This window comes from Salmo trutta, chromosome 12 (assembly GCF_901001165.1).
Source record: "Salmo trutta chromosome 12, fSalTru1.1, whole genome shotgun sequence".
NCBI classification, from domain to species: Eukaryota; Metazoa; Chordata; class Actinopteri; order Salmoniformes; family Salmonidae; genus Salmo; species Salmo trutta.
Window position 1 is genome coordinate 48,555,671 of NC_042968.1, and position 25,358 is coordinate 48,581,028.

At 48.1% G+C, this 25,358-nt stretch overlaps 1 protein-coding gene, 1 long non-coding RNA gene and 2 other non-coding genes across 4 annotated transcripts in view; all 4 read left to right on the plus strand.

The window, feature by feature from the left end:
* Positions 1 to 47, plus strand: part of LOC115203707 (uncharacterized) — a 601-nt gene extending 554 nt beyond the window's left edge. The window contains exon 4 of the long non-coding RNA XR_003880234.1: positions 10 to 47. This is a non-coding gene — a long non-coding RNA (uncharacterized LOC115203707). The remainder of the gene's footprint in view (positions 1 to 9) is intronic.
* The window catches only part of LOC115202561 (WD repeat-containing protein 88), a 37,789-nt gene extending 36,405 nt beyond the window's left edge, over positions 1 to 1,384 (plus strand). Inside the window, exon 11 of the mRNA XM_029766681.1 lies at positions 998 to 1,384. Coding sequence (XP_029622541.1) covers positions 998 to 1,141 — 144 coding nt within the window. The 3' untranslated portion in view covers positions 1,142 to 1,384. The remainder of the gene's footprint in view (positions 1 to 997) is intronic.
* Positions 1,385 to 4,201: 2,817 nt separating this feature from the next.
* trnat-agu (transfer RNA threonine (anticodon AGU)) lies at positions 4,202 to 4,275 on the plus strand. The gene has a single exon. It is a non-coding gene; the product is annotated as a tRNA-Thr (tRNA).
* A 1,603-nt stretch (positions 4,276 to 5,878) lies between these two features.
* Positions 5,879 to 5,952, plus strand: trnat-agu (transfer RNA threonine (anticodon AGU)). The gene has a single exon. It is a non-coding gene; the product is annotated as a tRNA-Thr (tRNA).
* The last annotated feature ends 19,406 nt before the right edge of the window (positions 5,953 to 25,358 follow it).

Below are 25,358 nucleotides of genomic sequence, written 5' to 3' on the forward strand. Positions count from 1 at the left end.
ATCCTCCAGGTTGGTAATGGGCTACCATATCCTCCAGGTTGATAATGGGCTACCATATCCTCCAGGTTGGTAATGGGCTACCATATCCTCCAGGTTGGTAATGGGCTACCATATCCTCCAGGTTGGTAATGGGCTACCATATCCTCCAGGTTGGTAATGGGCTACCATATCCTCCAGGTTGATAATGGGCTACCATATCCTCCAGGTTGGTACCATATCCTCCAGGTTGATAATGGGCTACCATATCCTCCAGGTTGATAATGGGCTACCATATCCTCCAGGTTGGTAATGGGCTACCATATCCTCCAGGTTGGTAATGGGCTACCATATCCTCCAGGTTGGTAATGGGCTACCATATCCTCCAGGTTGATAATGGGCTACCATATCCTCCAGGTTGGTAATGGGCTACCATATCCTCCAGGTTGGTAATGGGCTACCATATCCTCCAGGTTGGTAATGGGCTACCATATCCTCCAGGTTGGTACCTTGTAGATCAGCATTATATGTAGAGACCTGATCCTAGATCAGCACTCCTACCCTGAGACCTGATCCTAGACCACCACTCCTACCCTGAGACCTGATCCTAGACCACCACTCCTACCCTGTTACCTGATCCTAGACCACCACTCCTACCCTGTTACCTGATCCTAGACCAGCACTCCTACCCTGTTACCTGATCCTAGACCACCACTCCTACCCTGAGACCTGATCCTAGACCAGCACTCCTACCCTGTTACCTGATCCTAGACCACCACTCCTACCCTGAGACCTGATCCTAGACCACCTCCCTACCCTGTTACCTGATCCTAGACCACCACTCCTACCCTGAGACCTGATCCTAGACCACCACTCCTACCCTGTTACCTGATCCTAGACCACCACTCCTACCCTGAGACCTGATCCTAGATCACCACTCCTACCCTGACATGCTTTGTGAATAAGGAAGATTATTTTGGTGACACTGTTTTGTTGAACCTAATCCAGTCTTGTCTTTCAGTGTGAGGAGTGTGGAAAGGCTTTCTCCATTTCCCGACTGGAGAACTCAGACTTGGTCACAAAGTGTGTGTTCTGCCGATTGAAGACAGAAACCAGATCCCATCTTCAACCTCCTCCTCTGTCGTCTAGTGTTCTGCCTTATTGAAGACAGAAACCAGATCCCATCTACAACCTCCTCCTCTGTCGTCTAGTGTTCTGCCTTATTGAAGACAGAAACCAGATCCCATCTACAACCTCCTCCTCTGTCGTCTAGGAATTGAATGTATTATTTCCTAATGCTTGTACGTTACTGTATATAACTTAAGTCCTGTGTTTATTGAGTACCGTATCCTGTTAAAACTGTATTTGTTAATTGATTTTGTCATAAAATAACTAAACTATCACTGCATCGCAGTTCTACTAGACATTCTTAGTTCGAGTCCAGGCTCTGTCGCAGCCGGCTGCGGCCCGGAGACCTATGGGGCGGCGCACAATTGTCCCAGCGTCGTCCGGGTCAGGGGAGGGTTTGACCGGCAGGGATGTCATTGTCCAATCGTGCGTTAGCGACTCCTGTGGCGGGCCGGGCGAAGTCTTCGCATGACACGGTAGCCAGGTGTGCGGTGTTTCCTCCGACATGTTGGTGAGGCTGGCTTCCGGGTTAAGTGGGGCATTGTGTCAAGAAGCAGTGCGGCTTTGGTTGGGTTGTGTTTCAGAGGACACACGGCTCTCGACCTTCGCCTCTCCCGAGTCCATACGGGAGTTGCAGCGATGGGACAAGACTGTAACTACCAATTGGATACCACGAACAAAATAAAATAGAAAATAACTAAAGATGCTATCTATTGTGAGTCTTTCTATGGTAGAGAACACACCTGGAGTCTAGGACAGCTATGGTAGAGAACACACCTGGAGTCTAGGACAGCTATGGTAGAGAACACACCTGGAGTCTAGGACAGCTATGGTAGAGAACACACCTGGAGTCTAGGACAGCTATGGTAGAGAACACACCTGGAGTCTAGGACAGCTGTGGTAGAGAACACACCTGGAGTCTAGGACAGCTGTGGTAGAGAACACACCTGGAGTCTAGAACAGCTGTGGTAGAGAACACACCTGGAGTCTAGGACAGCTGTGGTAGAGAACACACCTGGAGTCTAGAACAGCTGTGGTAGAGAACACACCTGGAGTCTAGAACAGCTGTGGTAGAGAACACACCTGGAGTCTAGAACAGCTGTGGTAGAGAACACACCTGGAGTCTAGAACAGCTGTGGTAGAGAACACACCTGGAGTCTAGTACAGCTATGGTAGAGAACACACCTGGAGTCTAGGACAGCTATGGTAGAGAACACACCTGGAGTCTTGGACAGCTATGGTAGAGAACACACCTGGAGTCTAGGACAGCTGTGGTAGAGAACACACCTGGAGTCTAGAACAGCTGTGGTAGAGAACACACCTGGAGTCTAGGACAGCTATGGTAGAGAACACACCTGGAGTCTAGGACAGCTATGGTAGAGAACACACCTGGAGTCTAGGACAGCTATGGTAGAGAACACACCTGGAGTCTAGGACAGCTATGGTAGAGAACACACCTGGAGTCTAGGACAGCTATTTTAGAGAACACACCTGGAGTCTAGGACAGCTATGGTAGAGAACACACCTGGAGTCTAGGACAGCTATGGTAGAGAACACACCTGGAGTCTAGGACAGCTGTGGTAGAGAACACACCTGGAGTCTAGGACAGCTGTGGTAGAGAACACACCTGGAGTCTAGGACAGCTATGGTAGAGAACACACCTGGAGTCTAGGACAGCTATGGTAGAGAACACACCTGGAGTCTAGGACAGCTATTTTAGAGAACACACCTGGAGTCTAGGACAGCTATGGTAGAGAACACACCTGGAGTCTAGGACAGCTATGGTAGAGAACACACCTGGAGTCTAGGACAGCTGTGGTAGAGAACACACCTGGAGTCTAGGACAGCTATGGTAGAGAACACACCTGGAGTCTAGGACAGCTATGGTAGAGAACACACCTGGAGTCTAGGACAGCTATGGTAGAGAACACACCTGGAGTCTAGGACAGCTATGGTAGAAAACACACCTGGAGTCTAGGTCAGCTATGGTAGAGAACACACCTGGAGTCTAGGACAGCTATGGTAGAGAACACACCTGGAGTCTAGGACAGCTATGGTAGAGAACACACCTGGAGTCTAGGACAGCTATGGTAGAGAACACACCTGGAGTCTAGGACAGCTATAGAGAACACACCTGGAGTCTAGGACAGCTATGGTAGAGAACACACCTGGAGTCTAGGACAGCTATGGCTGTAGAAACATGAGACCCTAAAACCTTTGCTTATTGAACTGCAAAAGAGAGAAATTCCTAAAAGTCACAATGAACAGAGGAGGAAACCAAGTCCACTGGTAGAACCCTGCTGTTAATATAGGGACTGGCCCAGCAGGACCACTGGTAGAACCCTGCTGTTAATATAGGGGCTGGCCCAGCAGGTCCACTGGTAGAACCCTGCTGTTAATATAGGGGCTGGCCCAGCAGGTCCACTGGTAGAACCCTGCTGTTAATATAGGGGCTGGCCCAGCAGGTCCACTGGTAGAACCCTGCTATTAATATAGGGGCTGGCCCAGCAGGACCACTGGTAGAACCCTAGGCAATAACTTAACCTTGGTAACGTTCACAGATTGATTTTAGATTTTTAGTGGTAATTAAATATAATTTCTTTAGAATTTATCTGAATGAAAATTCCTAGAAATAGTTTTTGACCAGCTCCGTGTATTCTGGAGTCAAATTGAGAAATGAAGAACACGCGCTGCGGCATTACGACACCCAGATCAGAGAGTATTTATTATTTTCATATTATTGTATTTCTTCCTCTGCGTTCTTGGGAAGAGCCGTAAAGCACTTCACTGTTACTCACCTGTTGCTAACGAAGCATGACACAAATACATTTTGATTTGACACACAAGGTTGAGTCTGGGGCGACTACCTTATGACCCGAACACCACTTGTCCGAGCTTGTGAATGTTTGAAATGTAAACTATGGGATCAATATTGATTCATTTATGTTCTGCAATGAAGCTCACTTGAGTAATTAACTAAAGACATAACACCGTCTGAGATGTAAATTACCGATTTACATTGTATAATTCACTCATTATCGATGTGAGATAAATATATGATTGAAATATAAAGCCTTTTTTCACTTGCACATTCACCGGCGCCGTGGCTTAGTTGGTTAAAGCGCCTGTCTAGTAAACAGGAGATCCTGAGTTCGAATCTCAGCGGAGCCTTTTGTGAACCTTAAAAGCCAAGGCACCAACAGGTTTAAATTACATTTTTACATCTACCTATTTTGAGATTTTTTGGGGGGGTATTTTGGTCAATTTAATATTAGTATTTTATAAAAGTAAACATTAAAAATGTATATTTTCTTTAGTTTCCCATACTACCATCATCCACATTTTTTTTTATTAAATGGAAATTCATCAATAATTTCAAAGCTCACTACATAAAATGACACATAATGTAAAAGCCCATTTCATAGTGAACGTTTCAAACGGGACAATCTATAGTAATTTACTTTTAATGGATGGTGACTGGGTCTAAACGGGAAGTTTGTTAGTCTAAACTCAGTGTACTTGTCTTTAACATCCATTTCCTGAAAACAGACTCCCTTATATCTTCCCACAAACCAACACAGACTCCCTTATATCTTCCCACAAACCAACACAGACTCCCTTATATCTTCCCACAAGCCAAAACACAGACTCCCTTATATCTTCCCACAAGCCAACACAGACTCCCTTATATCTTCCCACAAGCCAACACAGACTCCCTTATATCTTCCCACAAGCCAACACAGACTCCCTTATATCTTCCCACAAACCAACACAGACTCCCCCCATTTTGTTTCTCATCTTCAGAACCATCTGCATTCTCTACATGTTGTGTGGGTTATACTGAGATATATTCTCCAGATTTACCATCTGCATTCTCTACATGTTGTGTGGGTTATACTGAGATATATTCTCCAGATTTACCATCTGTATTCTCCACATGTTGTGTGGGTTATACTGAGATATATTCTCCAGATTTACCATCTGTATTCTCCACATGTTGTGTGGGTTATACTGAGATATATTCTCCAGACTTACCATCTGCATTCTCCACATGTTGTGTGGGTTATACTGAGATATATTCTCCAGATTTACCATCTGCATTCTCCACATGTTGTGTGGGTTATACTGAGATATATTCTCCAGACTTACCATCTGTATTCACCACATGTTGTGTGGGTTATACTGAGATATATTCTCCAGATTTACCATCTGTATTCTCCACATGTTGTGTGGGTTATACTGAGATATATTCTCCAGATTTACCATCTGCATTCTCCAGATTTGTCCAGAGGGAATCGTTTATAGGTTGTTCATTTTTTATTCTAAATAACATTTTCGTTGGAAAAATTGCGCCAAAAAATGAATTTAACGTTACATGACTAGTATTTTACAGACATAAATATGAAGAAAATATATATATTTATCCGCTATCTGCTCTGGACAAATCCGGTGTTGGAGTGTCTTAAAATGAAACGAACATTTTTAGGCTGACTTCATTCAGTTTCCAGAAACATTTATTTGCGCGATATGCAAATATTGCATATTTAACGTTATATCGCCTCATTTAGCATATTTTAATCAAATATTTCAGAAAAGTTGTAATACGAAAAAAAATATTATGTTTATGTCAATATTCAACTGGTAAAATATGATTGTGATATGATGAAAGGAAAAAAAATAAACCTTTGGAAAATAAAAATATGATGCCTATCCTGAGTTTCACATTTTGCCAACAGTAAAGATATTTACCCTATTATTTCCTGCATGACTCGGCGGCGCTGTGGCTTAGTTGGTTAAAGCGCCTGTCTAGTAAACAGGAGATCCTGAGTTCGAATCTCAGCAGTGCCTTTTTGTTTTTCAGACGTAGCAACCACCTCTTTCTCAAGGATCTCTAAGCTTTGATAACGGTGACCTCCCTGCCCTTCCTGCTATCCAACCATAATGATATGTTGTAGAAAATTACACGGGCCAGCATTTTAGTAACTAATTAAACCGAATTTAAGTTAAACAGGGAGAATACCAAGAGATTATTCAAATCAAATCAAATGTTATTTGTCACATGCTGAATACAACAGGTGTAGACCTTACAGTGAAATGCTGAATACAACAGGTGTAGACCTTACAGTGAAATGCTGAATACAACAGGTGTAGTAGACCTCACAGTGAAATGCTGAATACAACAGGTGTAGTAGACCTTACAGTGAAATGCTGAATACAACAGGTGTAGTAGACCTTACAGTGAAATGCTGAATACAACAGGTGTAGTAGACCTTACAGTGAAATGCTGAATACAACAGGTGTAGTAGACCTCACAGTGAAATGCTGAATACAACAGGTGTAGTAGACCTCACAGTGAAATGCTGAATACAACAGGTGTAGTAGACCTCACAGTGAAATGCTGAATACAACAGGTGTAGTAGACCTCACAGTGAAATGCTGAATACAACAGGTGTAGACCTCACAGTGAAATGCTGAATACAACAGGTGTAGTAGACCTCACAGTGAAATGCTGAATACAACAGGTGTAGTAGACCTCACAGTGAAATACTGAATACAACAGGTGTAGTAGACCTTACAGTGAAATGCTGAATACAACAGGTGTAGTAGACCTCACAGTGAAATGCTGAATACAACAGGTGTAGTAGACCTTACAGTGTAATGCTGAATACAACAGGTGTAGTAGACCTCACAGTGAAATGCTGAATACAACAGGTGTAGTAGACCTCACAGTGAAATGCTGAATACAACAGGTGTAGTAGACCTCACAGTGAAATGCTGAATACAACAGGTGTAGTAGACCTTACAGTGTAATGCTGAATAAAACAGGTGTAGTAGACCTCACAGTGAAATGCTGAATAGAACAGGTGTAGTAGACCTCACAGTGAAATGCTGAATACAACAGGTGTAGTAGACCTTACAGTGAAATGCTGAATACAACAGGTGTAGTAGACCTCACAGTGAAATGCTGAATACAACAGGTGTAGTAGACCTCACAGTGAAATGCTGAATACAACAGGTGTAGTAGACCTCACAGTGAAATGCTGAATACAACAGGTGTAGTAGACCTTACAGTGAAATGCTGAATACAACAGGTGTAGTAGACCTTACAGTGAAATGCTGAATACAACAGGTGTAGTAGACCTTACAGTGAAATGCTGAATACAACAGGTGTAGTAGACCTCACAGTGAAATGCTGAATACAACAGGTGTAGTAGACCTCACAGTGAAATGCTGAATACAACAGGTGTAGTAGACCTCACAGTGAAATGCTGAATACAACAGGTGTAGTAGACCTTACAGTGAAATGCTGAATACAACAGGTGTAGTAGACCTTACAGTGAAATGCTGATACAACAGGTGTAGTAGACCTTACAGTGAAATGCTGAATACAACAGGTGTAGTAGACCTCACAGTGAAATGCTGAATACAACAGGTGTAGTAGACCTTACAGTGAAATGCTGAATACAACAGGTGTAGTAGCCCTCACAGTGAAATGCTGAATACAACAGGTGTAGTAGACCTCACAGTGAAATGCTGAATACAACAGGTGTAGTAGACCTTACAGTGAAATGCTGAATACAACAGGTGTAGTAGACCTCACAGTGAAATGCTGAATACAACAGGTGTAGTAGACCTTACAGTGAATGCTGAATACAACAGGTGTAGTAGACCTCACAGTGAAATGCTGAATACAACAGGTGTAGTAGACCTCACAGTGAAATGCTGAATACAACAGGTGTAGTAGACCTCACAGTGAAATGCTGAATACAACAGGTGTAGTAGCCTTACAGTGAAATGCTGAATACAACAGGTGTAGTAGACCTTACAGTGAAATGCTGAATACAACAGGTGTAGTAGACCTCACAGTGAAATGCTGAATACAACAGGTGTAGTAGACCTCACAGTGAAATGCTGAATACAACAGGTGTAGTAGACCTTACAGTGAAATGCTGAATACAACAGGTGTAGTAGACCTTACAGTGAAATGCTAATGTAGTTAAGAAAAATAAGTGTTAAGTAAAAAAATAGAAAATAAAAGTAAAATAATTCAACTGCAGCAGTAAAATAAAAAGTGAGGCTATATACAGGGGCACGCACCCCTGAGCGCCCCCTGAGCGCCCCCTGAGCACGCACCCCTGAGCGCCCCCTGAGCACGCACCCCTGAGCGCCCCCTGAGCGCCCCCTGAGCACGCACCCCTGAGCACCCCCCTGAGCACGCACCCCTGAGCCGCCCCCTGAGCACGCACCCCTGAGCGCCCCCTGAGCGCCCCCTGAAGCACGCACCCCTGAGCGCCCCCTGAGCACGCACCCCTGGAGCGCCACCTGAGCGCCCCCTGAGCACGCACCCCTGAGCGCCCCCTGAGCACGCACCCCTGAGCGCCCCCTGAGCGCCCCCTGAGCACGCACCCCTGAGCGCCCCCTGAGCACGCACCCCTGAGCGCCCCCTGAGCACGCACCCCTGAGCGCCCCCTGAGCGCCCCCTGAGCACGCACCCCTGAGCGCCCCCTGAGCACGCACCCCTGAGCGCCCCCTGAGCGCCCCCTGAGCACGCACCCCTGAGCGCCCCCTGAGCACGCACCCCTGAGCGCCCCCTGAGCACGCACCCCTGAGCGCCCCCTGAGCACGCACCCCTGAGCGCCCCTGAGCGCCCCCTGAGCACGCACCCCTGAGCGCCCCCTGAGCACGCACCCCTGAGCGCCCCCTGAGCACGCACCCCTGAGCGCCCCCTGAGCACGCACCCCTGAGCGCCCCCTGAGCACGCACCCCTGAGCGCCCCCTGAGCGCCCCCTGAGCACGCACCCCTGAGGGGCCCCGTGTTGAGGATCAGCGCGCCGGATGTGTTATTACCTACCCTCACCACCTGGGGGCGGCCCGTCAGGAAGTCCAGGATCCAGTTGCAGAGGGAGGTGTTTAGTCCCAGGGTCCTTAGCTTAGTGATGAGCGTCGGTGTCCACATCACTAACAAACTATGGGTCTTCAGATCCTCAAAAAGTTCTACAGCTGCACCATCGAGAGCATCTTGACTGGCAGCATCACCACCTGATATGGCAACTGCTCGGCCTCCGACCGTAAGGCGCTACAGAGGGTAGTGCGTACGGCCCAATACATCCCTGGGGCCAAGCTTCCTGCCATCCAAGAGCTCTATACCAGGCGGTGTCAGAGGAAGGCCCCAAAACATTGTCAAAGACTCCAGCCACCCAAGTCATAGACTGTTTTCTCTGGTCCTGCACGGCAAACGGTACCAGAGCGCCAAGTTTAGGTCCATAAGACTCCTGAACAGCTTCTACCCCCAAGCCATAAGACTCCTGAACAGCTTCTACCCCAAAGCCATCAGACTGCTGAACAGCTTCTACCCCCAAGCCATCAGACTCCTGAACAGCTTCTACCCCCAAGCCATCAGACTCCTGAACAGCTTCTACCCCCAAGCCATCAGACTGCTGAACAGCTTCTACCCCCAAGCCATCAGACTGCTGAACAGCTTCTACCCCCAAGCCATCAGACTGCTGAACAGCTTCTACCCCCAAGCCGTCAGACTGCTGAACAGCTTCTACCTCCAAACCATCAGACTGCTGAACAGCTTCTACTCCCCCAAGCCATCAAACTGCTGAACAGCTTCTACCCCCAAGCCATCAGACTCCTGAACAGCTTCTACCCCCAAGCCATCAGACTGCTGAACAGCTTCTACCTCCAAGCCATCAGACTGCTGAACAGCTTCTACCCCCAAGCCATCAGACTGCTGAACAGCTTCTACCCCCAAGCCATCAGACTGCTGAACAGCTTCTACCCCCAAGCCATCAGACTCCTGAACAGCTTCTACCCCCAAGCCATCAGACTCCTGAACAGCTTCTACCCCCAAGCCATCAGACTCCTGAACAGCTTCTACCCCCCCCCCAAGCCATCAGACTGCTGAACAGCTTCTACCCCCAAGCCATCAGACTGCTGAACAGCTTCTACCCCCAAGCCATCAGACTCCTGAACAGCTTCTACCCCCAAGCCATCAGACTGCTGAACAGCTTCTACCCCCAAGCCATCAGACTGCTGAACAGCTAATCAAATGGCTACCCAGACTATTTGCATATTTGTTTTTACACTGCTGCTACTTGCTGTATATTATCTATGCCTAGTCACTACCCCTACCTACATGTACATATTACCTCAATTACCTGGACTAACCTGTACCACCTCTTTACCGTAATACCCTGTATAAAGCCTCCACTTTGACTCTGTACCGTAACACCCTGTATATAGTCTCCACATTGTTATTTTATTGTGTTTACTTTAGTTTATTTAGTAAATATTTTCTTAACTGTCATTTAAAAAAAAAATGCATTGTTAGTTAAGGTCTTGTCAGTCAGCATTACACTGTGAGGTCTACTACACCTGTTTTATTCAGCATTACACTGTAAGGTCTACTACACCTGTTGTATTCAGCATTTCACTGTAAGGTCTACTACACCTGTTGTATTCAGCATTTCACTGTGAGGTCTACTACACCTGTTGTATTCAGCATTACACTGTGAGGTCTACTACACCTGTTGTATTCAGCATTTCACTGTGAGGTCTACTACACCTGTTTTATTCAGCATTACACTGTGAGGTCTACTACACCTGTTTTATTCAGCATTACACTGTGAGGTCTACTACACCTGTTGTATTCAGCATTTCACTGTGAGGTCTACTACACCTGTTTTATTCAGCATTACACTGTGAGGTCTACTACACATGTTTTATTCAGCATTACACTGTGAGGTCTACTACACCTGTTGTATTCAGCATTTCACTGTAAGGTCTACACCTGTTGTATTCAGCATTTCACTGTGAGGTCTACTACACCTGTTGTATTCAGCATTTCACTGTGAGGTCTACTACACCTGTTGTATTCAGCATTTCACTGTAAGGTCTACTACACCTGTTGTATTCAGCATTTCACTGTGAGGTCTACCTACACCTGTTGTATTCAGCATTTCACTGTAAGGTCTACTTCACCTGTTGTATTCAGCATTTCACTGTGAGGTCTACTACACCTGTTGTATTCAGCATTTCACTGTAAGGTCTACTACACCTGTTGTATTCAGCATTTCACTGTAAGGTCTACTACACCTGTTGTATTCAGCATTTCACTGTGAGGTCTACTACACCTGTTGTATTCAGCATTACACTGTAAGGTCTACTACACCTGTTTTATTCAGCATTACACTGTAAGGTCTACTACACCTGTTTTATTCAGCATTACACTGTAAGGTCTACTACACCTGTTTTATTCAGCATTACACTGTGAGGTCTACTACACCTGTTGTATTCAGCATTTCACTGTGAGGTCTACTACACCTGTTGTATTCAGCATTACACTGTAAGGTCTACTACACCTGTTGTATTCAGCATTTCACTGTAAGGTCTACTACACCTGTTGTATTCAGCATTTCACTGTAAGGTCTACTACACCTGTTGTATTCAGCATTTCACTGTGAGGTCTACTACACCTGTTGTATTCAGCATTTCACTGTGAGGTCTACTACACCTGTTGTATTCAGCATTTCACTGTAAGGTCTACTACACCTGTTGTATTCAGCATTTCACTGTGAGGTCTACTACACCTGTTGTATTCAGCATTACACTGTAAGGTCTACTACACCTGTTGTATTCAGCATTTCACTGTAAGGTCTACTACACCTGTTGTATTCAGCATTACACTGTAAGGTCTACTACACCTGTTGTATTCAGCATTTCACTGTAAGGTCTACTACACCTGTTGTATTCAGCATTTCACTGTGAGGTCTACTACACCTGTTGTATTCAGCATTTCACTGTGAGGTCTACTACACCTGTTGTATTCAGCATTTCACTGTGAGGTCTACTACACCTGTTGTATTCAGCATTACACTGTAAGGTCTACTACACCTGTTTTATTCAGCATTACACTGTAAGGTCTACTACACCTGTTTTATTCAGCATTTCACTGTAAGGTCTACTACACCTGTTGTATTCAGCATTACACTGTAAGGTCTACTACACCTGTTTTATTCAGCATTACACTGTGAGGTCTACTACACCTGTTGTATTCAGCATTTCACTGTGAGGTCTACTACACCTGTTGTATTCAGCATTTCACTGTAAGGTCTACTACACCTGTTGTATTCAGCATTTCACTGTGAGGTCTACTACACCTGTTGTATTCAGCATTTCACTGTGAGGTCTACTACACCTGTTGTATTCAGCATTTCACTGTAAGGTCTACCTACACCTGTTGTATTCAGCATTTCACTGTAAGGTCTACTACACCTGTTGTATTCAGCATTTCACTGTGAGGTCTACACCTGTTGTATTCAGCATTACACTGTAAGGTCTACTACACCTGTTGTATTCAGCATTTCACTGTAAGGTCTACACCTGTTGTATTCAGCATTTCACTGTGAGGTCTACTACATCTGTTGTATTCAGCATTACACTGTGAGGTCTACTACACCTGTTGTATTCAGCATTTCACTGTGAGGTCTACTACACCTGTTGTATTCAGCATTTCACTGTAAGGTCTACTACACCTGTTGTATTCAGCATTTCACTGTGAGGTCTACTACACCTGTTGTATTCAGCATTTCACTGTAAGGTCTACTACACCTGTTGTATTCAGCATTTCACTGTGAGGTCTACTACACCTGTTGTATTCAGCATTTCACTGTGAGGTCTACTACACCTGTTGTATTCAGCATTTCACTGTGAGGTCTACTACACCTGTTGTATTCAGCATTACACTGTAAGGTCTACTACACCTGTTGTATTCGGCGCATCTGACAAAATCAAAATGTATTTTATTTTATTCTTAATAGAATCACTGGTGCGAATATGCAATACCACCATGCGGCCATTTGGGGTCAGGATTTGACGACAAAAACATTATAACGACGTATTCAATGAAGACCTCCCTGCACGGGATGGGGGGGAAAAAACATTATTCAATTCAAAGAAGGCTCTGCTCGGCATAACAAACTGCAGCGACTGCAAAAACTAAGATTTAGGTTTAACTTAAATATGACAGACAACGCGTAACTGCACGGTAAAATGATCCCTGCACCATTGTTCACTTTCAGGATAGTGCAGAAAGGGAGATGAAAATTCTCGAGTGTGGACGGCGAATAAAATAGCAGCTATAAACACTGAACAGTCCAAACCGAAATAAAGGACCGGGGGACAGTCGTAAGTGTATTGCCGACGTGCCTTTTGTCTAATGTCTCACAAACGCAGAGACTTTTCCCTTCCTTCCCTTTTAGGATAATAAATCAAAGCGGAAACCAAACGAGCCATTGAAGCAGAGACCGACGATGTGCGATCACATCTCCTCTTTTCACTGTATCACATTGTCCTAGCGGGCTGCCTCCCTCTGCGTAGCGTATCTGAGCTGCAAACACAATTTACGCACGTCCTAGTTATTATTATTGTTTTTTCTACAGAGAGGGGACTTGAGTTCATGACATCTACAAAGGTCACGGAAAATATTCGGATGCTATTGCTACAGATGTTACGGAAATTACCCCCAAGATGACAAAAGGCCGACGTGGGCTGCTGGAGTGATGGATCGGACTGGAGCGCCAGAGCTTCTCCTGGTCGTGTGGATATTAATACGGTTCGCTTTGGTCTGTGTAGGTCAGTAGTCTTATTCAGACATATTGTTGGTTTTGTTTGTTGTTCTATTTGAATGTTTTCTGATACTGTAGTGGTTTCCATGTTGGATAATATTCTGCGTTGATCTAAAACTTTGTCATATTTACATTTAAAACACATCGTTTTAAATCAAGTGTTGTACTGCAGCTGCTGCTTCTGCATTTGGTCGCTCACTCCGTTCTTCATTTCCTTGGTCTAATCTATAAACACACACTAATAAAGCTCATCTGAGTTAGGTGATGGTTAAGGCTATTTCTACAGGCAGAACCAGAACCAGACAATGTGAGGGTTTAATCTACAGGCAGAACCAGAACCAGACAGTGTGGCGTTTTAATCTACAGGCAGAACCAGAACCAGACAATGTGGGTTTTAATCTACAGGCAGAACCAGAACCAGAACCAGACAATGTGGGTTTTAATCTACAGGAAGAACCAGAACCAGACAATGTGGGTTTTAATCTACAGGCAGAACCAGAACCAGACAATGTCAGGTTTAATCTACAGGCAGAACCAGAACCAGACAATGTGAGGTTTAATCTACAGGCAGAACCAGACAATGTGAGGGTTTAATCTACAGGCAGAACCAGAACCAGACAATGTGGGGTTTAATCTACAGGCAGAACCAGACAATGTGAGGGTTTAATCTACAGGCAGGACCAGAACCAGAACCAGACAATGTGGGGTTTAATCTACAGGCAGAACCAGAACCAGAACCAGACCATGTGAGGGTTTTAATAGTATTGGAATGTTGTGTGATTAATGCTTCCCTAGAGATGGATCATCGTTGCTATGGCCAGTGTGTCTTTGTGTGGTCCCATCTGCAACATGTACCTTGACGAGCGTTCATTGATTTCTACTGATAAATGATAGTCTTAGTTTGTAAACATGGGTCCCCTGTCAGTTGATGGTGTCATGTGCAAACACACACACACACACACACACACACACACCCACACACACACACACCCACACACACACACACACACACACACACACACACACACACACACACACACACACACACACACACACACACCCCCCCACACACACACACACACACACACACACACACCCCAACGCTCAGCATCGATACCGCGGATCCACTATCTGCATTACATCATTGCTCGTGCCCAGCATCAATCCCTTAATGTATTGCTCTAGTGCAGATGAAAACAGAGCAGAGGATAGTCTGGCTACAAGCCAGCCCACAGACACAGAGGATATTCTGGCTACAAGCCAGCCCACAGACACAGAGGATAGTCTGGCTACAAGCCAGCCCACAGACACAGAGGATAGTCTGGCTACAAGCCAGCCCACAGAAACAGAGGATAGTCTGGCTACAAGCCAGCCCACAGACACAGAGGATAGTCTGGCTACAAACCAGCCCACAGACACAGAGGATATTCTGGCTACAAACCAGCCCACAGAAACAGAGGATAGTCTGGCTACAAGCCAGCCCACAGACACAGAGGATAGTCTGGCTACAAGCCAGCCCACAGAAACAGAGGATAGTCTGACTACAAGCCAGCCCACAGACACAGAGGATAGTCTGGCTACAAGCCAGCCCACAGACACAGAGCAGAGGATAGTCTGGCTACAAGCCAGCCCACAGACACAGAGGATAGTCTGGCTACAAGCCAGCCCACAGACACAGAGGATAGTCTGGCTACAAACCAGCCCACAGACACAGAGGATAGTCTGGCTACAAACCAGCCCACAGACACAGAGGATAGTCTGGCTACAAGCCAGCCCACAGACACAGAGGATAGTCTGGCTACAAGCCAGCCCACAGAAACAGAGGATAGTCTGACTACAAGCCAGCCCACAGACACAGAGCAGAGGATAGTCTGACTACAAGCCAGCCCACAGACACAGAGCAGAGGACATTCTGGCTACAAGCCAGCCCACAGACACAGAGGATAGTCTGGCTACAAGCCAGCCCACAGACACAGAGGATAGTCTGGCTACAAGCCAGCCCACAGAAACAGAGGATAGTCTGACTACAAGCCAGCCCACAGACACAGAGAATAGTCTGGCTACAAGCCAGCCCACAGACACAGAGGATATTCTGGCTACAAACCAGCCCACAGAAACAGAGGATAGTCTGGCTACAAGCCAGCCCACAGACACAGAGGATAGTCTGGCTACAAGCCAGCCCACAGACACAGAGGATAGTCTGGCTACAAGCCAGCCCACAGACACAAAGGATAGTCTGGCTACAAACCAGCCCACAGACACAGAGGATAGTCTGGCTACAAGCCAGCCCACAGACACAGAGGATAGTCTGGCTACAAGCCAGCCCACAGACACAGAGGATAGTCTGGCTACAAGCCAGCCCACAGACACAGAGGATAGTCTGGCTACTATGGTGTATTGATAAGCTGTATGTGTTTATTATAGTGTAATGATTAGCCACTCTGCAACTATGGTCTATTGATAAGCTGTATCTCTGTATGTGTTTATTATAGTGTAATGATTAGCCACTCTGCTACTATGGTCTATTGATAAGCTGTATCTCTGTATGTGTTTATTATAGTGTAATGATTAGCCACTCTGCTACTATGGTCTATTGATAAGCTATATCTCTGTATGTGTTTATTATAGTGTAATGATAAGCCACTCTGCTACTATGGTCTATTGATAAGCTGTATCTCTGTATGTGTTTATTATAGTGTAATGATTAGCCACTCTGCTACTATGGTCTATTGATAAGCTGTATCTCTGTATGTGTTTATTATAGTGTAATGATAAGCCACTCTGCTACTATGGTCTATTGATAAGCTGTATCTCTGTATGTGTTTATTATAGTGTAATGATTAGCCACTCTGCTACTATGGTCTATTGATAAACTGTATCTCTGTATGTGTTTATTATAGTGTAATGATTAGCCACTCTGCTACTATGGTCTATTGATAAGCTGTATCTCTGTATGTGTTTATTATAGTGTAATGATTAGCCACTCTGCTACTATGGTCTATTGATAAGCTGTATCTCTGTATGTGTTTATTATAGTGTAATGATTAGCCACTCTGCTACTATGGTCTATTGATAAGCTGTATCTCTGTATGTGTTTATTATAGTGTAATGATTAGCCACTCTGCTACTATGGTCTATTGATAAGCTGTATCTCTGTATGTGTTTATTATAGTGTAATGATTAGCCACTCTGCTACTATGGTCTATTGATAAGCTGTATCTCTGTATGTGTTTATTATAGTGTAATGATAAGCCACTCTGCTACTATGGTCTATTGATAAGCTGTATCTCTGTATGTGTTATTATAGTGTAATGATTAGCCACTCTGCTACTATGGTCTATTGATAAGCTGTATCTCTGTATGTGTTTATTATAGTGTAATGATTAGCCTCTCTGCTACTATGGTCTATTGATAAGCTGTATCTCTGTGTCTGAGCAGACATTCTCCTTCCTCTGCTACCTCAGGAGACACTGCTGCCTCGCCTCCATTCCTCCCCCCACCTCCATTCCTCCCCCTCTTCACCCCCCCACCTCCATCCCTCCCCCCCCCCATTCCTCCCCCTCCTCCCCTCCCCCCCACCTCCATCCCTCCCCCCTCCATTCCTCCCCCTCCTCCCCATCCCCCCCTCCATTCCTCCCCTCCCCCCCCCCACCTCCATCCCTCCCCCCATTCCCTCCCCCTCCTCCCCATTCCTCCCCCCCTCCATACCTCCCCCATGTTATTACCTGGTACTTCCTGTATATAGCCATGTTATTACCTGGTACTCCCTGTATATAGCCATGTGATTACCTGGTACTTCCTGTATATAGCCATGTTATTACCTGGTACTTCCTGTATATAGCCATGTTATTACCTTGTACTTCCTGTATATAGCCATGTTATTACCTGGTACTTCCTGTATATAGTCATGTTATTACCTGGTACTTCCTGTATATAGCCATGTTATTACCTGGTACTCCCTGTATATAGCCATGTTATGACCTGGTACTTCCTGTATATAGCCATGTTATTACCTGGTACTTCCTGTATATGGCCATGTTATTACCTGGTACTTCCTGTATATAGCCATGTTATTACCTGGTACTCCCTGTATATAGCCATGTTATTACCTGGTACTTCCTGTATATAGCCATGTTATTAATGTTAAAGTGTAAATTTCTATGCTCAGTGTCCAGTGGGAGAGAGAGAGAGGGGGGAGTCACCAGCTCAGTGTCCAGTGGGAGAGACAGAGAGGGGGAGTCACCAGCTCAGTGTCCAGTGGGAGAGAGAGAGAGGGGGAGTCACCAGCTCAGTGTCCAGTGGGAGAGAGAGAGAGGGGGAGTCACCAGCTCAGTGTCCAGTGGGAGAGAGAGAGAGGGGGGGAGTCACCAGCTCAGTGTCCAGTGGGAGAGAGAGAGAGAGGGAGTCACCAGCTCAGTGTCCAGTGGGAGAGAGAGAGAGGGGGGAGTCACCAGCTCAGTGTCCAGTGGGAGAGAGAGAGAGGGGGGAGTCACCAGCTCAGTGTCCAGTGGGAGAGAGAGAGGGGGGAGTCACCAGCTCAGTGTCCAGTGAGAGAGAGAGAGAGAGGGGGGAGTCACCAGCTCAGTGTCCAGTGGGAGAGAGAGAGGGGGGGAGTCACAAGCTCAGTGTCCAGTTGGAGAGAGAGACAGGGGGGGAGTCACCAGCTCAGTGTCCAGTGGGAGAGAGAGAGAGGGGGGAGTCACCAGCTCAGTGTCCAGTGGGAGAGAGAGAGGGGGGGAGTCACAAGCTCAGTGTCCAGTTGGAGAGAGAGAGAGGGGGGGAGTCACCAGCTCAGTGTCCAGTGGGAGAGAGAGAGAGGTGGGAGTCACCAGCTCAGTGTCCAGTTGGAGAGAGAGAGGGGGGAGTCACCAGCTCAGTGTCCAGTGGGAGAGAGAGGGGGGAGTCACCAGCTCAGTGTCCAGTGAGAGAGAGAGGGGGGAGTCACCAGCTCAGTGTCCAGTGGGAGAGAGAGAGGGGGGAGTCACCAGCTCAGTGTCCAGTGGGAGAGAGAGAGGGGGAGTCACCAGCTCAGTGTCCAGTGGGAGAGAGAGAGAGGGGGAGTCACCAGCTCAGTGTCCAGTGGGAGAGAGAGAGGGGGGAGTCACCAGCTCAGTGTCCAGTGGGAGAGAGAGAGGGGGGAGTCACCAGCTCAGTGTCCAGTTGGAGAGAGAGAGGGGGGAGTCACCAGCTCAGTGTCCAGTGGGAGAGAGAGAGAGGGGGGAGTCACCAGCTCAGTGTCCAGTGGGAGGGAGAGAGGGGGGAGTGACCAGCTCAGCTCTAGCCTGCTGCTCTGTGTAGTGCTGAAGGTAGACCGTCTGTCCACTGCTGCTGCTCTGTGTAGTGCTGAAGGTAGAGCCTCTCCCCACTGCTGCTGCTCTGTGTAGTGCTGAAGGTAGAGCCTCTCCCCACTACTGCTGCTCTGTGTAGTGCTGAAGGTAGAGTGTCTCTACACTGCTGCTGCTCTGTGTAGTGCTGAAGGTAGAGCCTCTCCCCACTGCTGCTGCTCTGTGTAGTGCTGAAGGTAGAGCCTCTCCCACTGCTGCTGCTCTGTGTAGTGCTGAAGGTAGAGCCTCTCCCCACTGCTGCTGCTCTGTGTAGTGCTGAAGGTAGAGCCTCTCCCCACTGCTGCTGCTCTGTGTAGTGCTGAAGGTAGAGTGTCTCTCCACTGCTGCTGCTCTGTGTAGTGCTGAAGGTAGAGTGTCTCCCCACTGCTGCTGCTCTGTGTAGTGCTGAAGGTAGAGTGTCTCTCCACTGCTGCTGCTCTGTGTAGTGCTGAAGGTAGAGTGTCTCTCCACTGCTGCTGCTCTGTGTAGTGCTGAAGGTAGAGTGTCTCTCCACTGCTGCTGCTCTGTGTAGTGCTGAAGGTAGAGCCTCTCCCCACTGCTGCTGCTCTGTGTAGTGCTGAAGGTAGAGTGTCTCTCCACTGCTGCTGCTCTGTGTAGTGCTGAAGGTAGTGTCTCTCCACTGCTGCTGCTCTGTGTAGTGCTGAAGATAGAGTGTCTCCCCACTGCTGCTGCTGCTCTGTGTAGTGCTGAAGGTAGAGTGTCTCCCCACTGCTGCTGCTGCTCTGTGTAGTGCTGAAGGTAGAGTGTCTCCCCACTGCTGCTGCTGCTCTGTGTAGTGCTGAAGGTAGAGCCTCTCTCCACTGCTGCTGCTGCTCTGTGTAGTGCTGAAGGTAGAGTGTCTCCCCACTGCTGCTGCTGCTCTGTGTAGTGCTGAAGGTAGAGTGTCTCCCCACTGCTGCTGCTGCTCTGTGTAGTGCTGAAGGTAGAGTGTCTCCACACTGCTGCTGCTCAGTGTAGTGCTGAAGGTAGTGTCTGTCCACTGCTGCTGCTGCTCTGTGTAGTGCTGAAGGTAGAGTGTCTCTCCACTGCTGCTGCTCTGTGTAGTGCTGAAGGTAGAGTGTCTCCTCACTGCTGCTGCTCTGTGTAGTGCTGAAGGTAGAGTGTCTCCCCACTGCTGCTGCTCTGTGTAGTGCTGAAGGTAGAGTGTCTCCCCACTGCTGCTGCTGCTCTGTGTAGTGCTGAAGGTAGAGTGTCTCCCCACTGCTGCTGCTGCTCTGTGTAGTGCTGAAGGTAGAGTGTCTCCCCACTGCTGCTGCTCTGTGTAGTGCTGAAGGTAGAGCCTCTCCCCACTGCTGCTGCTCTGTGTAGTGCTGAAGGTAGAGCCTCTCCCCACTGCTGCTGCTCTGTGTAGTGCTGAAGATACAGTGTCTCCACACTGCTGCTGCTCTGTGTAGTGCTGAGGTGAGCAGCATCCTCCCCACTGCTGCTGCCTCTGTGTAGTGCTGAAGGTAGAGTGTCTCTCCACTGCTGCTGCTCTGTGTAGTGCTGAAGGTAGAGTGTCTCCCCATTGCTGCTGCTCTGTGTAGTGCTGAAGGTAGAGTGTCTCTCCACTGCTGCTGCTCTGTGTAGTGCTGAAGGTAGAGTGTCTCCCCACTGCTGCTGCTCTGTGTAGTGCTGAAGGTGGAGTGTCTCCACACTGCTGCTGCTCTGTGTAGTGCTGAAGGTAGAGTGTCTCCCCACTGCTGCTGCTGCTCTGTGTAGTGCTGAAGGTAGAGTGTCTCCCCACTGCTGCTGCTGCTCTGTGTAGTGCTGAAGGTAGAGTGTCTCCCCACTGCTGCTGCTCTGTGTAGTGCTGAAGGTGGAGTGTCTCCCCACTGCTGCTGCTGCTCTGTGTAGTGCTGAAGGTAGAGTGTCTCCACTGCTGCTGCTCTGTGTAGTGCTGAAGGTAGAGTGTCTCCCCATTGCTGCTGCTCTGTGTAGTGCTGAAGGAGAGTGTCTCTCCACTGCTGCTGCTGCTGCTGGGTAGTGCTGAAGGTAGAGTGTCCCCCCACTGCTGCTGCTGCTCTGTGTAGTGCTGAATGGTAGAGTGTCTCCCCACTGCTGCTGCTGCTCTGTGTAGTGCTGAAGGTAGAGTGTCTCCACACTGCTGCTGCTCATGTAGTGCTGAAGGTAGTGTCTGTCCACTGCTGCTGCTGCTCTGTGTGTGCTGAGGTAGAGTGTCTCTCCACTGCTGCTGCTCTGTGTAGTGCTGAGGTAGAGTGTCTCCCTCACTGCTGCTGCTCTGTGTAGTGCTGAAGGTAGAGTGTCTCCCCACTGCTGCTGCTCTGTTTAGTGCTGAAGGTAGAGTGTCTCCCAACTGCTCCTGCTGCTCTGTGTAGTGCTGAAGGTAGAGTGTCTCCCAACTGCTGCTGCTGCTCTGGTAGTGCTGAAGGTAGAGTGTCTCCCCACTGCTGCTGCTCTGTGTAGTGCTGAAGGTAGAGCCTCTCCCCACTGCTGCTGCTCTGTGTAGTGCTGAGGTAGAGCCTCTCCCCACTGCTGCTTGCTCTGTGTAGTGCTGAAGATACAGTGTATCCACACTGCTGCTGCTCTGTGTAGTGCTGAAGGTAGAGCCTCTCCCCACTGCTGCTGCTCTGTGTAGTGCTGAAGGTAGAGTGTCTCTCCACTGCTGCTGCTCTGTGTAGTGCTGAAGGTAGAGTGTCTCCCATTGCTGCTTGCTCTGTGTAGTGCTGAAGGTAGAGTGTCTCTCCACTGCTGCTGCTCTGTGTAGTGCTGAAGGGTAGAGTGTCTCCCCACTGCTGCTGCTCTGTGTAGTGCTGAAGTGTGAGTGTCTCCACACTGCGCTTGCTCTGTGTAGTGCTGAAGGTAGAGTTGGTCTCCCACTGCTCTGCTGCCTGCTCTGTGTAGTGCTGAAGGTAGAGTGTCTCCCCACTGCTGCTGCTGCTCTGTGTAGTGCTGAAGGTAGAGTGTCTCCCACTGCTGCTGCTCTGTGTAGTGCTGAAGGTAGAGTGTCTCCCCACTGCTGCTGCTGCTCTGTGTAGTGCTGAAGGTAGAGTGTCTCCACTGCTGCTGCTCTGTGTAGTGCTGAAGGTAGAGTGTCTCCCCATTGCTGCTGCTCTGTGTAGTGCTGAAGGTAGAGTGTCTCTCCACTGCTGCTGCTGCTCTGTGTAGTGCTGAAGGTAGAGTGTCTCCCCACTGCTGCTGCTGCTCTGTGTAGTGCTGAAGGTAGAGCGTCTCCCCACTGCTGCTGCTCTGTGTAGTGCTGAAGGTAGAGTGTCTCCCCACTGCTGCTTGCTCTGTGTAGTGCTGAAGGTAGAGTGTCTCCCCACTGCTGCTGCTCTGTGTAGTGCTGAAAGTAGAGTGTCTCTCCACTGCTGCTGCTCTGTGTAGTGCTGAAGGTAGAGTGTCTCCCCACTGCTGCTGCTCTGTGTAGTGCTGAAGGTAGAGCGTCTCCCCACTGCTGCTGCTCTGTGTAGTGCTGAAGGTAGAGTGTCTCCCCACTGCTGCTGCTCTGTGTAGTGCTGAAGGTAGAGTGTCTCCCCACTGCTGCTGCTCTGTGTAGTGCTGAAAGTAGAGTGTCTCTCCACTGCTGCTGCTCTGTGTAGTGCTGAAGGTAGAGTGTCTCCCCACTGCTGCTGCTCTGTGTAGTGCTGAAGGTAGAGTGTCTCCCCACTGCTGCTGCTCTGTGTAGTGCTGAAGGTAGAGTGTCTCCCCACTGCTGCTGCTGCTCTGTGTAGTGCTGAAGGTGGAGTGTCTCCACTGCTGCTGCTCTGTGTAGTGCTGAAGGTAGAGTGTCTCCCCACTGCTGCTGCTCTGTGTAGTGCTGAAGGTAGAGTGTCTCCCCACTGCTGCTGCTCTGTGTAGTGCTGAAGGTAGAGTGTCTCTCCACTGCTGCTGCTCTGTGTAGTTCTGAAGGTAGAGTGTCTCCCCACTGCTGCTGCTGCTCTGTGTAGTGCTGAAGGTGGAGTGTCTCCACTGCTGCTGCTCTGTGTAGTGCTGAAGGTGGAGTGTCTCTCCTCATAACTCTTTTAGAAGGTAAAGAACAATGTTTATCAATGCGTTTTAAACTCATAATAACTCAAACAACCACCTGGATGAGGAATTTAGTCGTTGCTGAGATTTACCTCGACTCCAGATCTGCTCCTCCATCTGCCTAGACAGACATTAATGTGTGTGTGTGTGTGTGTGTGTGTGTGTGTCTGTTTAACAGATGAGATGCCCAAATGTGTAATCCTGCCAAGTGCCTAAACACATTCCTGCTAACTCTTGCCAGGTTGTTAAGAACCTTCATCAACTGTTATGATCTCTACTGCTGGCATATCTGATGAGGTCTCTACCTGTCCCTCTCACGTCCCCTGGCAGGAGGTCTCTACCTGTTCCTCCCTCTCACGTTCCCTGACAGGAGGGCTCTTCCTGTCCCTCTCACGTTCCCTGACAGGAGGTCTCTTCCTGTTCCTCCCTCTCACATTCCCTGACAGGAGGTCTCTTCCTGTTCCTCCCTCTCACGTTCCCTGACAGGAGGTCTCTTCCTGTTCCTCTTCCTGTTCCTCAGGAGGTCTCTTCCTGTTCCTCCCTCTCACATTCCCTGACAGGAGGTCTCTTCCTGTTCCTCTTCCTGTTCCTCAGGAGGTCTCTTCCTGTTCCTCCCTCTCACGTTCCCTGACAGGAGGTCTCTTCCTGTTCCTCTTCCTGTTCCTCAGGAGGTCTCTTCCTGTTTCCTGGCAGGAGGTCTCTTCCTGTCCCTCTCACGTTCCCTGACAGGAGGTCTCTTCCTGTCCCTCTCACGTTTCCTGACAGGAGGTCTCTTCCTGTTCCCTGACAGGAGGTCTCTTCCTGTCCCTCTCACGTTTCCTGGCAGGAGGTCTCTTCCTGTCCCTCTCACGTTCCTGGCAGGATGCTCTTTCCTGTCCCTCTCCGTCCTGCAGGAGCGTTTTCTGGCAGGAGGTCTCTTCCTGTCCCTCTCACGTTTCCTGGCAGGAGGGTCTCTTCCTGTTCCCTGACAGGAGGTCTCTTCCTGTCCCTCTCACGTTTCCTGGCAGGAGGTCTCTTCCTGTCCCTCTCACGTTTCCTGGCAGGAGGTCTCTTCCTGTCCCTCTCACGTTTCCTGGCAGGAGGTCTCTTCCTGTCCCTCTCACGTTTCCTGGCAGGAGGTCTCTCCTGTCCCTCTCACGTTTCCTGGCAGGAGGTCTCTTCCTGTCCCTCTCACGTTTCCTGGCAGGAGGTCTCTTCCTGTTCCTCTTCCTGTTCCTCAGGAGGTCTCTTCCTGTCCCTCTCACGTTTCCTGGCAGGAGGTCTCTTCCTGTCCCTCTCACATTCCCTGGCAGGAGGTCTCATTTCTGATTCCCAGTAATGAAACAACCAGCTTCCCACTGACAACAATGTATTTCTGGTCCTGTAGTGTTTACTACATCCAGGTTGCTGTGAAGCTCTTCCATCACGGTTGCTGTGAAGCTCTTCCATCACTGTTGCTGTGAAGCTCTTCCATCACGGTTGCTGTGAAGCTCTTCCATCACGGTTGCTGTGAAGCTCTTCCTTCACGGTTGCTGTGAAGCTTGTCTTTCTAGTGATTTCTCAGCGTGATGAACCATATCTTCCCTGTCTATTCTGTCTCTTCTCCATGACTGAGGCTCTAGCAGTGTGTACACCTCTATATTTAATCAGCCTGCAGAGTATTTAGGATGCATGCCAAGCAGCACCCTATTCCCTAAATAGTGCACTACTTTAGACCAGAGCCCTATGGCACCCTATTCCCTATATAGTGCACTACTTTTGGCCAGAGCCCTGTGGCACCCTATTCCCTATATAGTGCACTACTTTTGGCCAGAGCCCTATGTAGGGAATAGTGTGTATTTTAGTCCTTACCAGCTGAGACCAGTTCAGATCAGTCTTGTGGTTTTGTACTTTGATTATGACCAATATGGGCCTTGGCCCTCAGCTGTGTGGTGTTTGTGTGTGTGTGTGGTGTGTGTGTGTGTGTGTGTGTGTGTGTGTGTGTGTGTGTGTGTGTGGTGGTGTGTGTGTGTGTGTGTGTTCGAGGCCCTTTTCTCCTCAGGGTGAGAGACTTTAATGAGATGGATATTTTCACCTCCTGTGCACTGCAGGTTGAAGAAGTGAAAAATAGAGAATTCAGAGAAAGAGAGAGAGAGGAGTGAGAGAGAGCTAGGGGGGAGATATGAGAGAGGGGAAGGGGGAGAGAACTTGGAGAGAGGGAGAGGAAGAGAGAGAGGGAAAGAGGGAGAGGAAGAGAGAGGAAGAGAGGGAGAGAGAGGGGGAGAGGGGAGAGGAAGAGGGAGAGGGGGAGAGAGGAAGAGAGAGCAGGAGGAAGAGAGGGAGAGGAAGA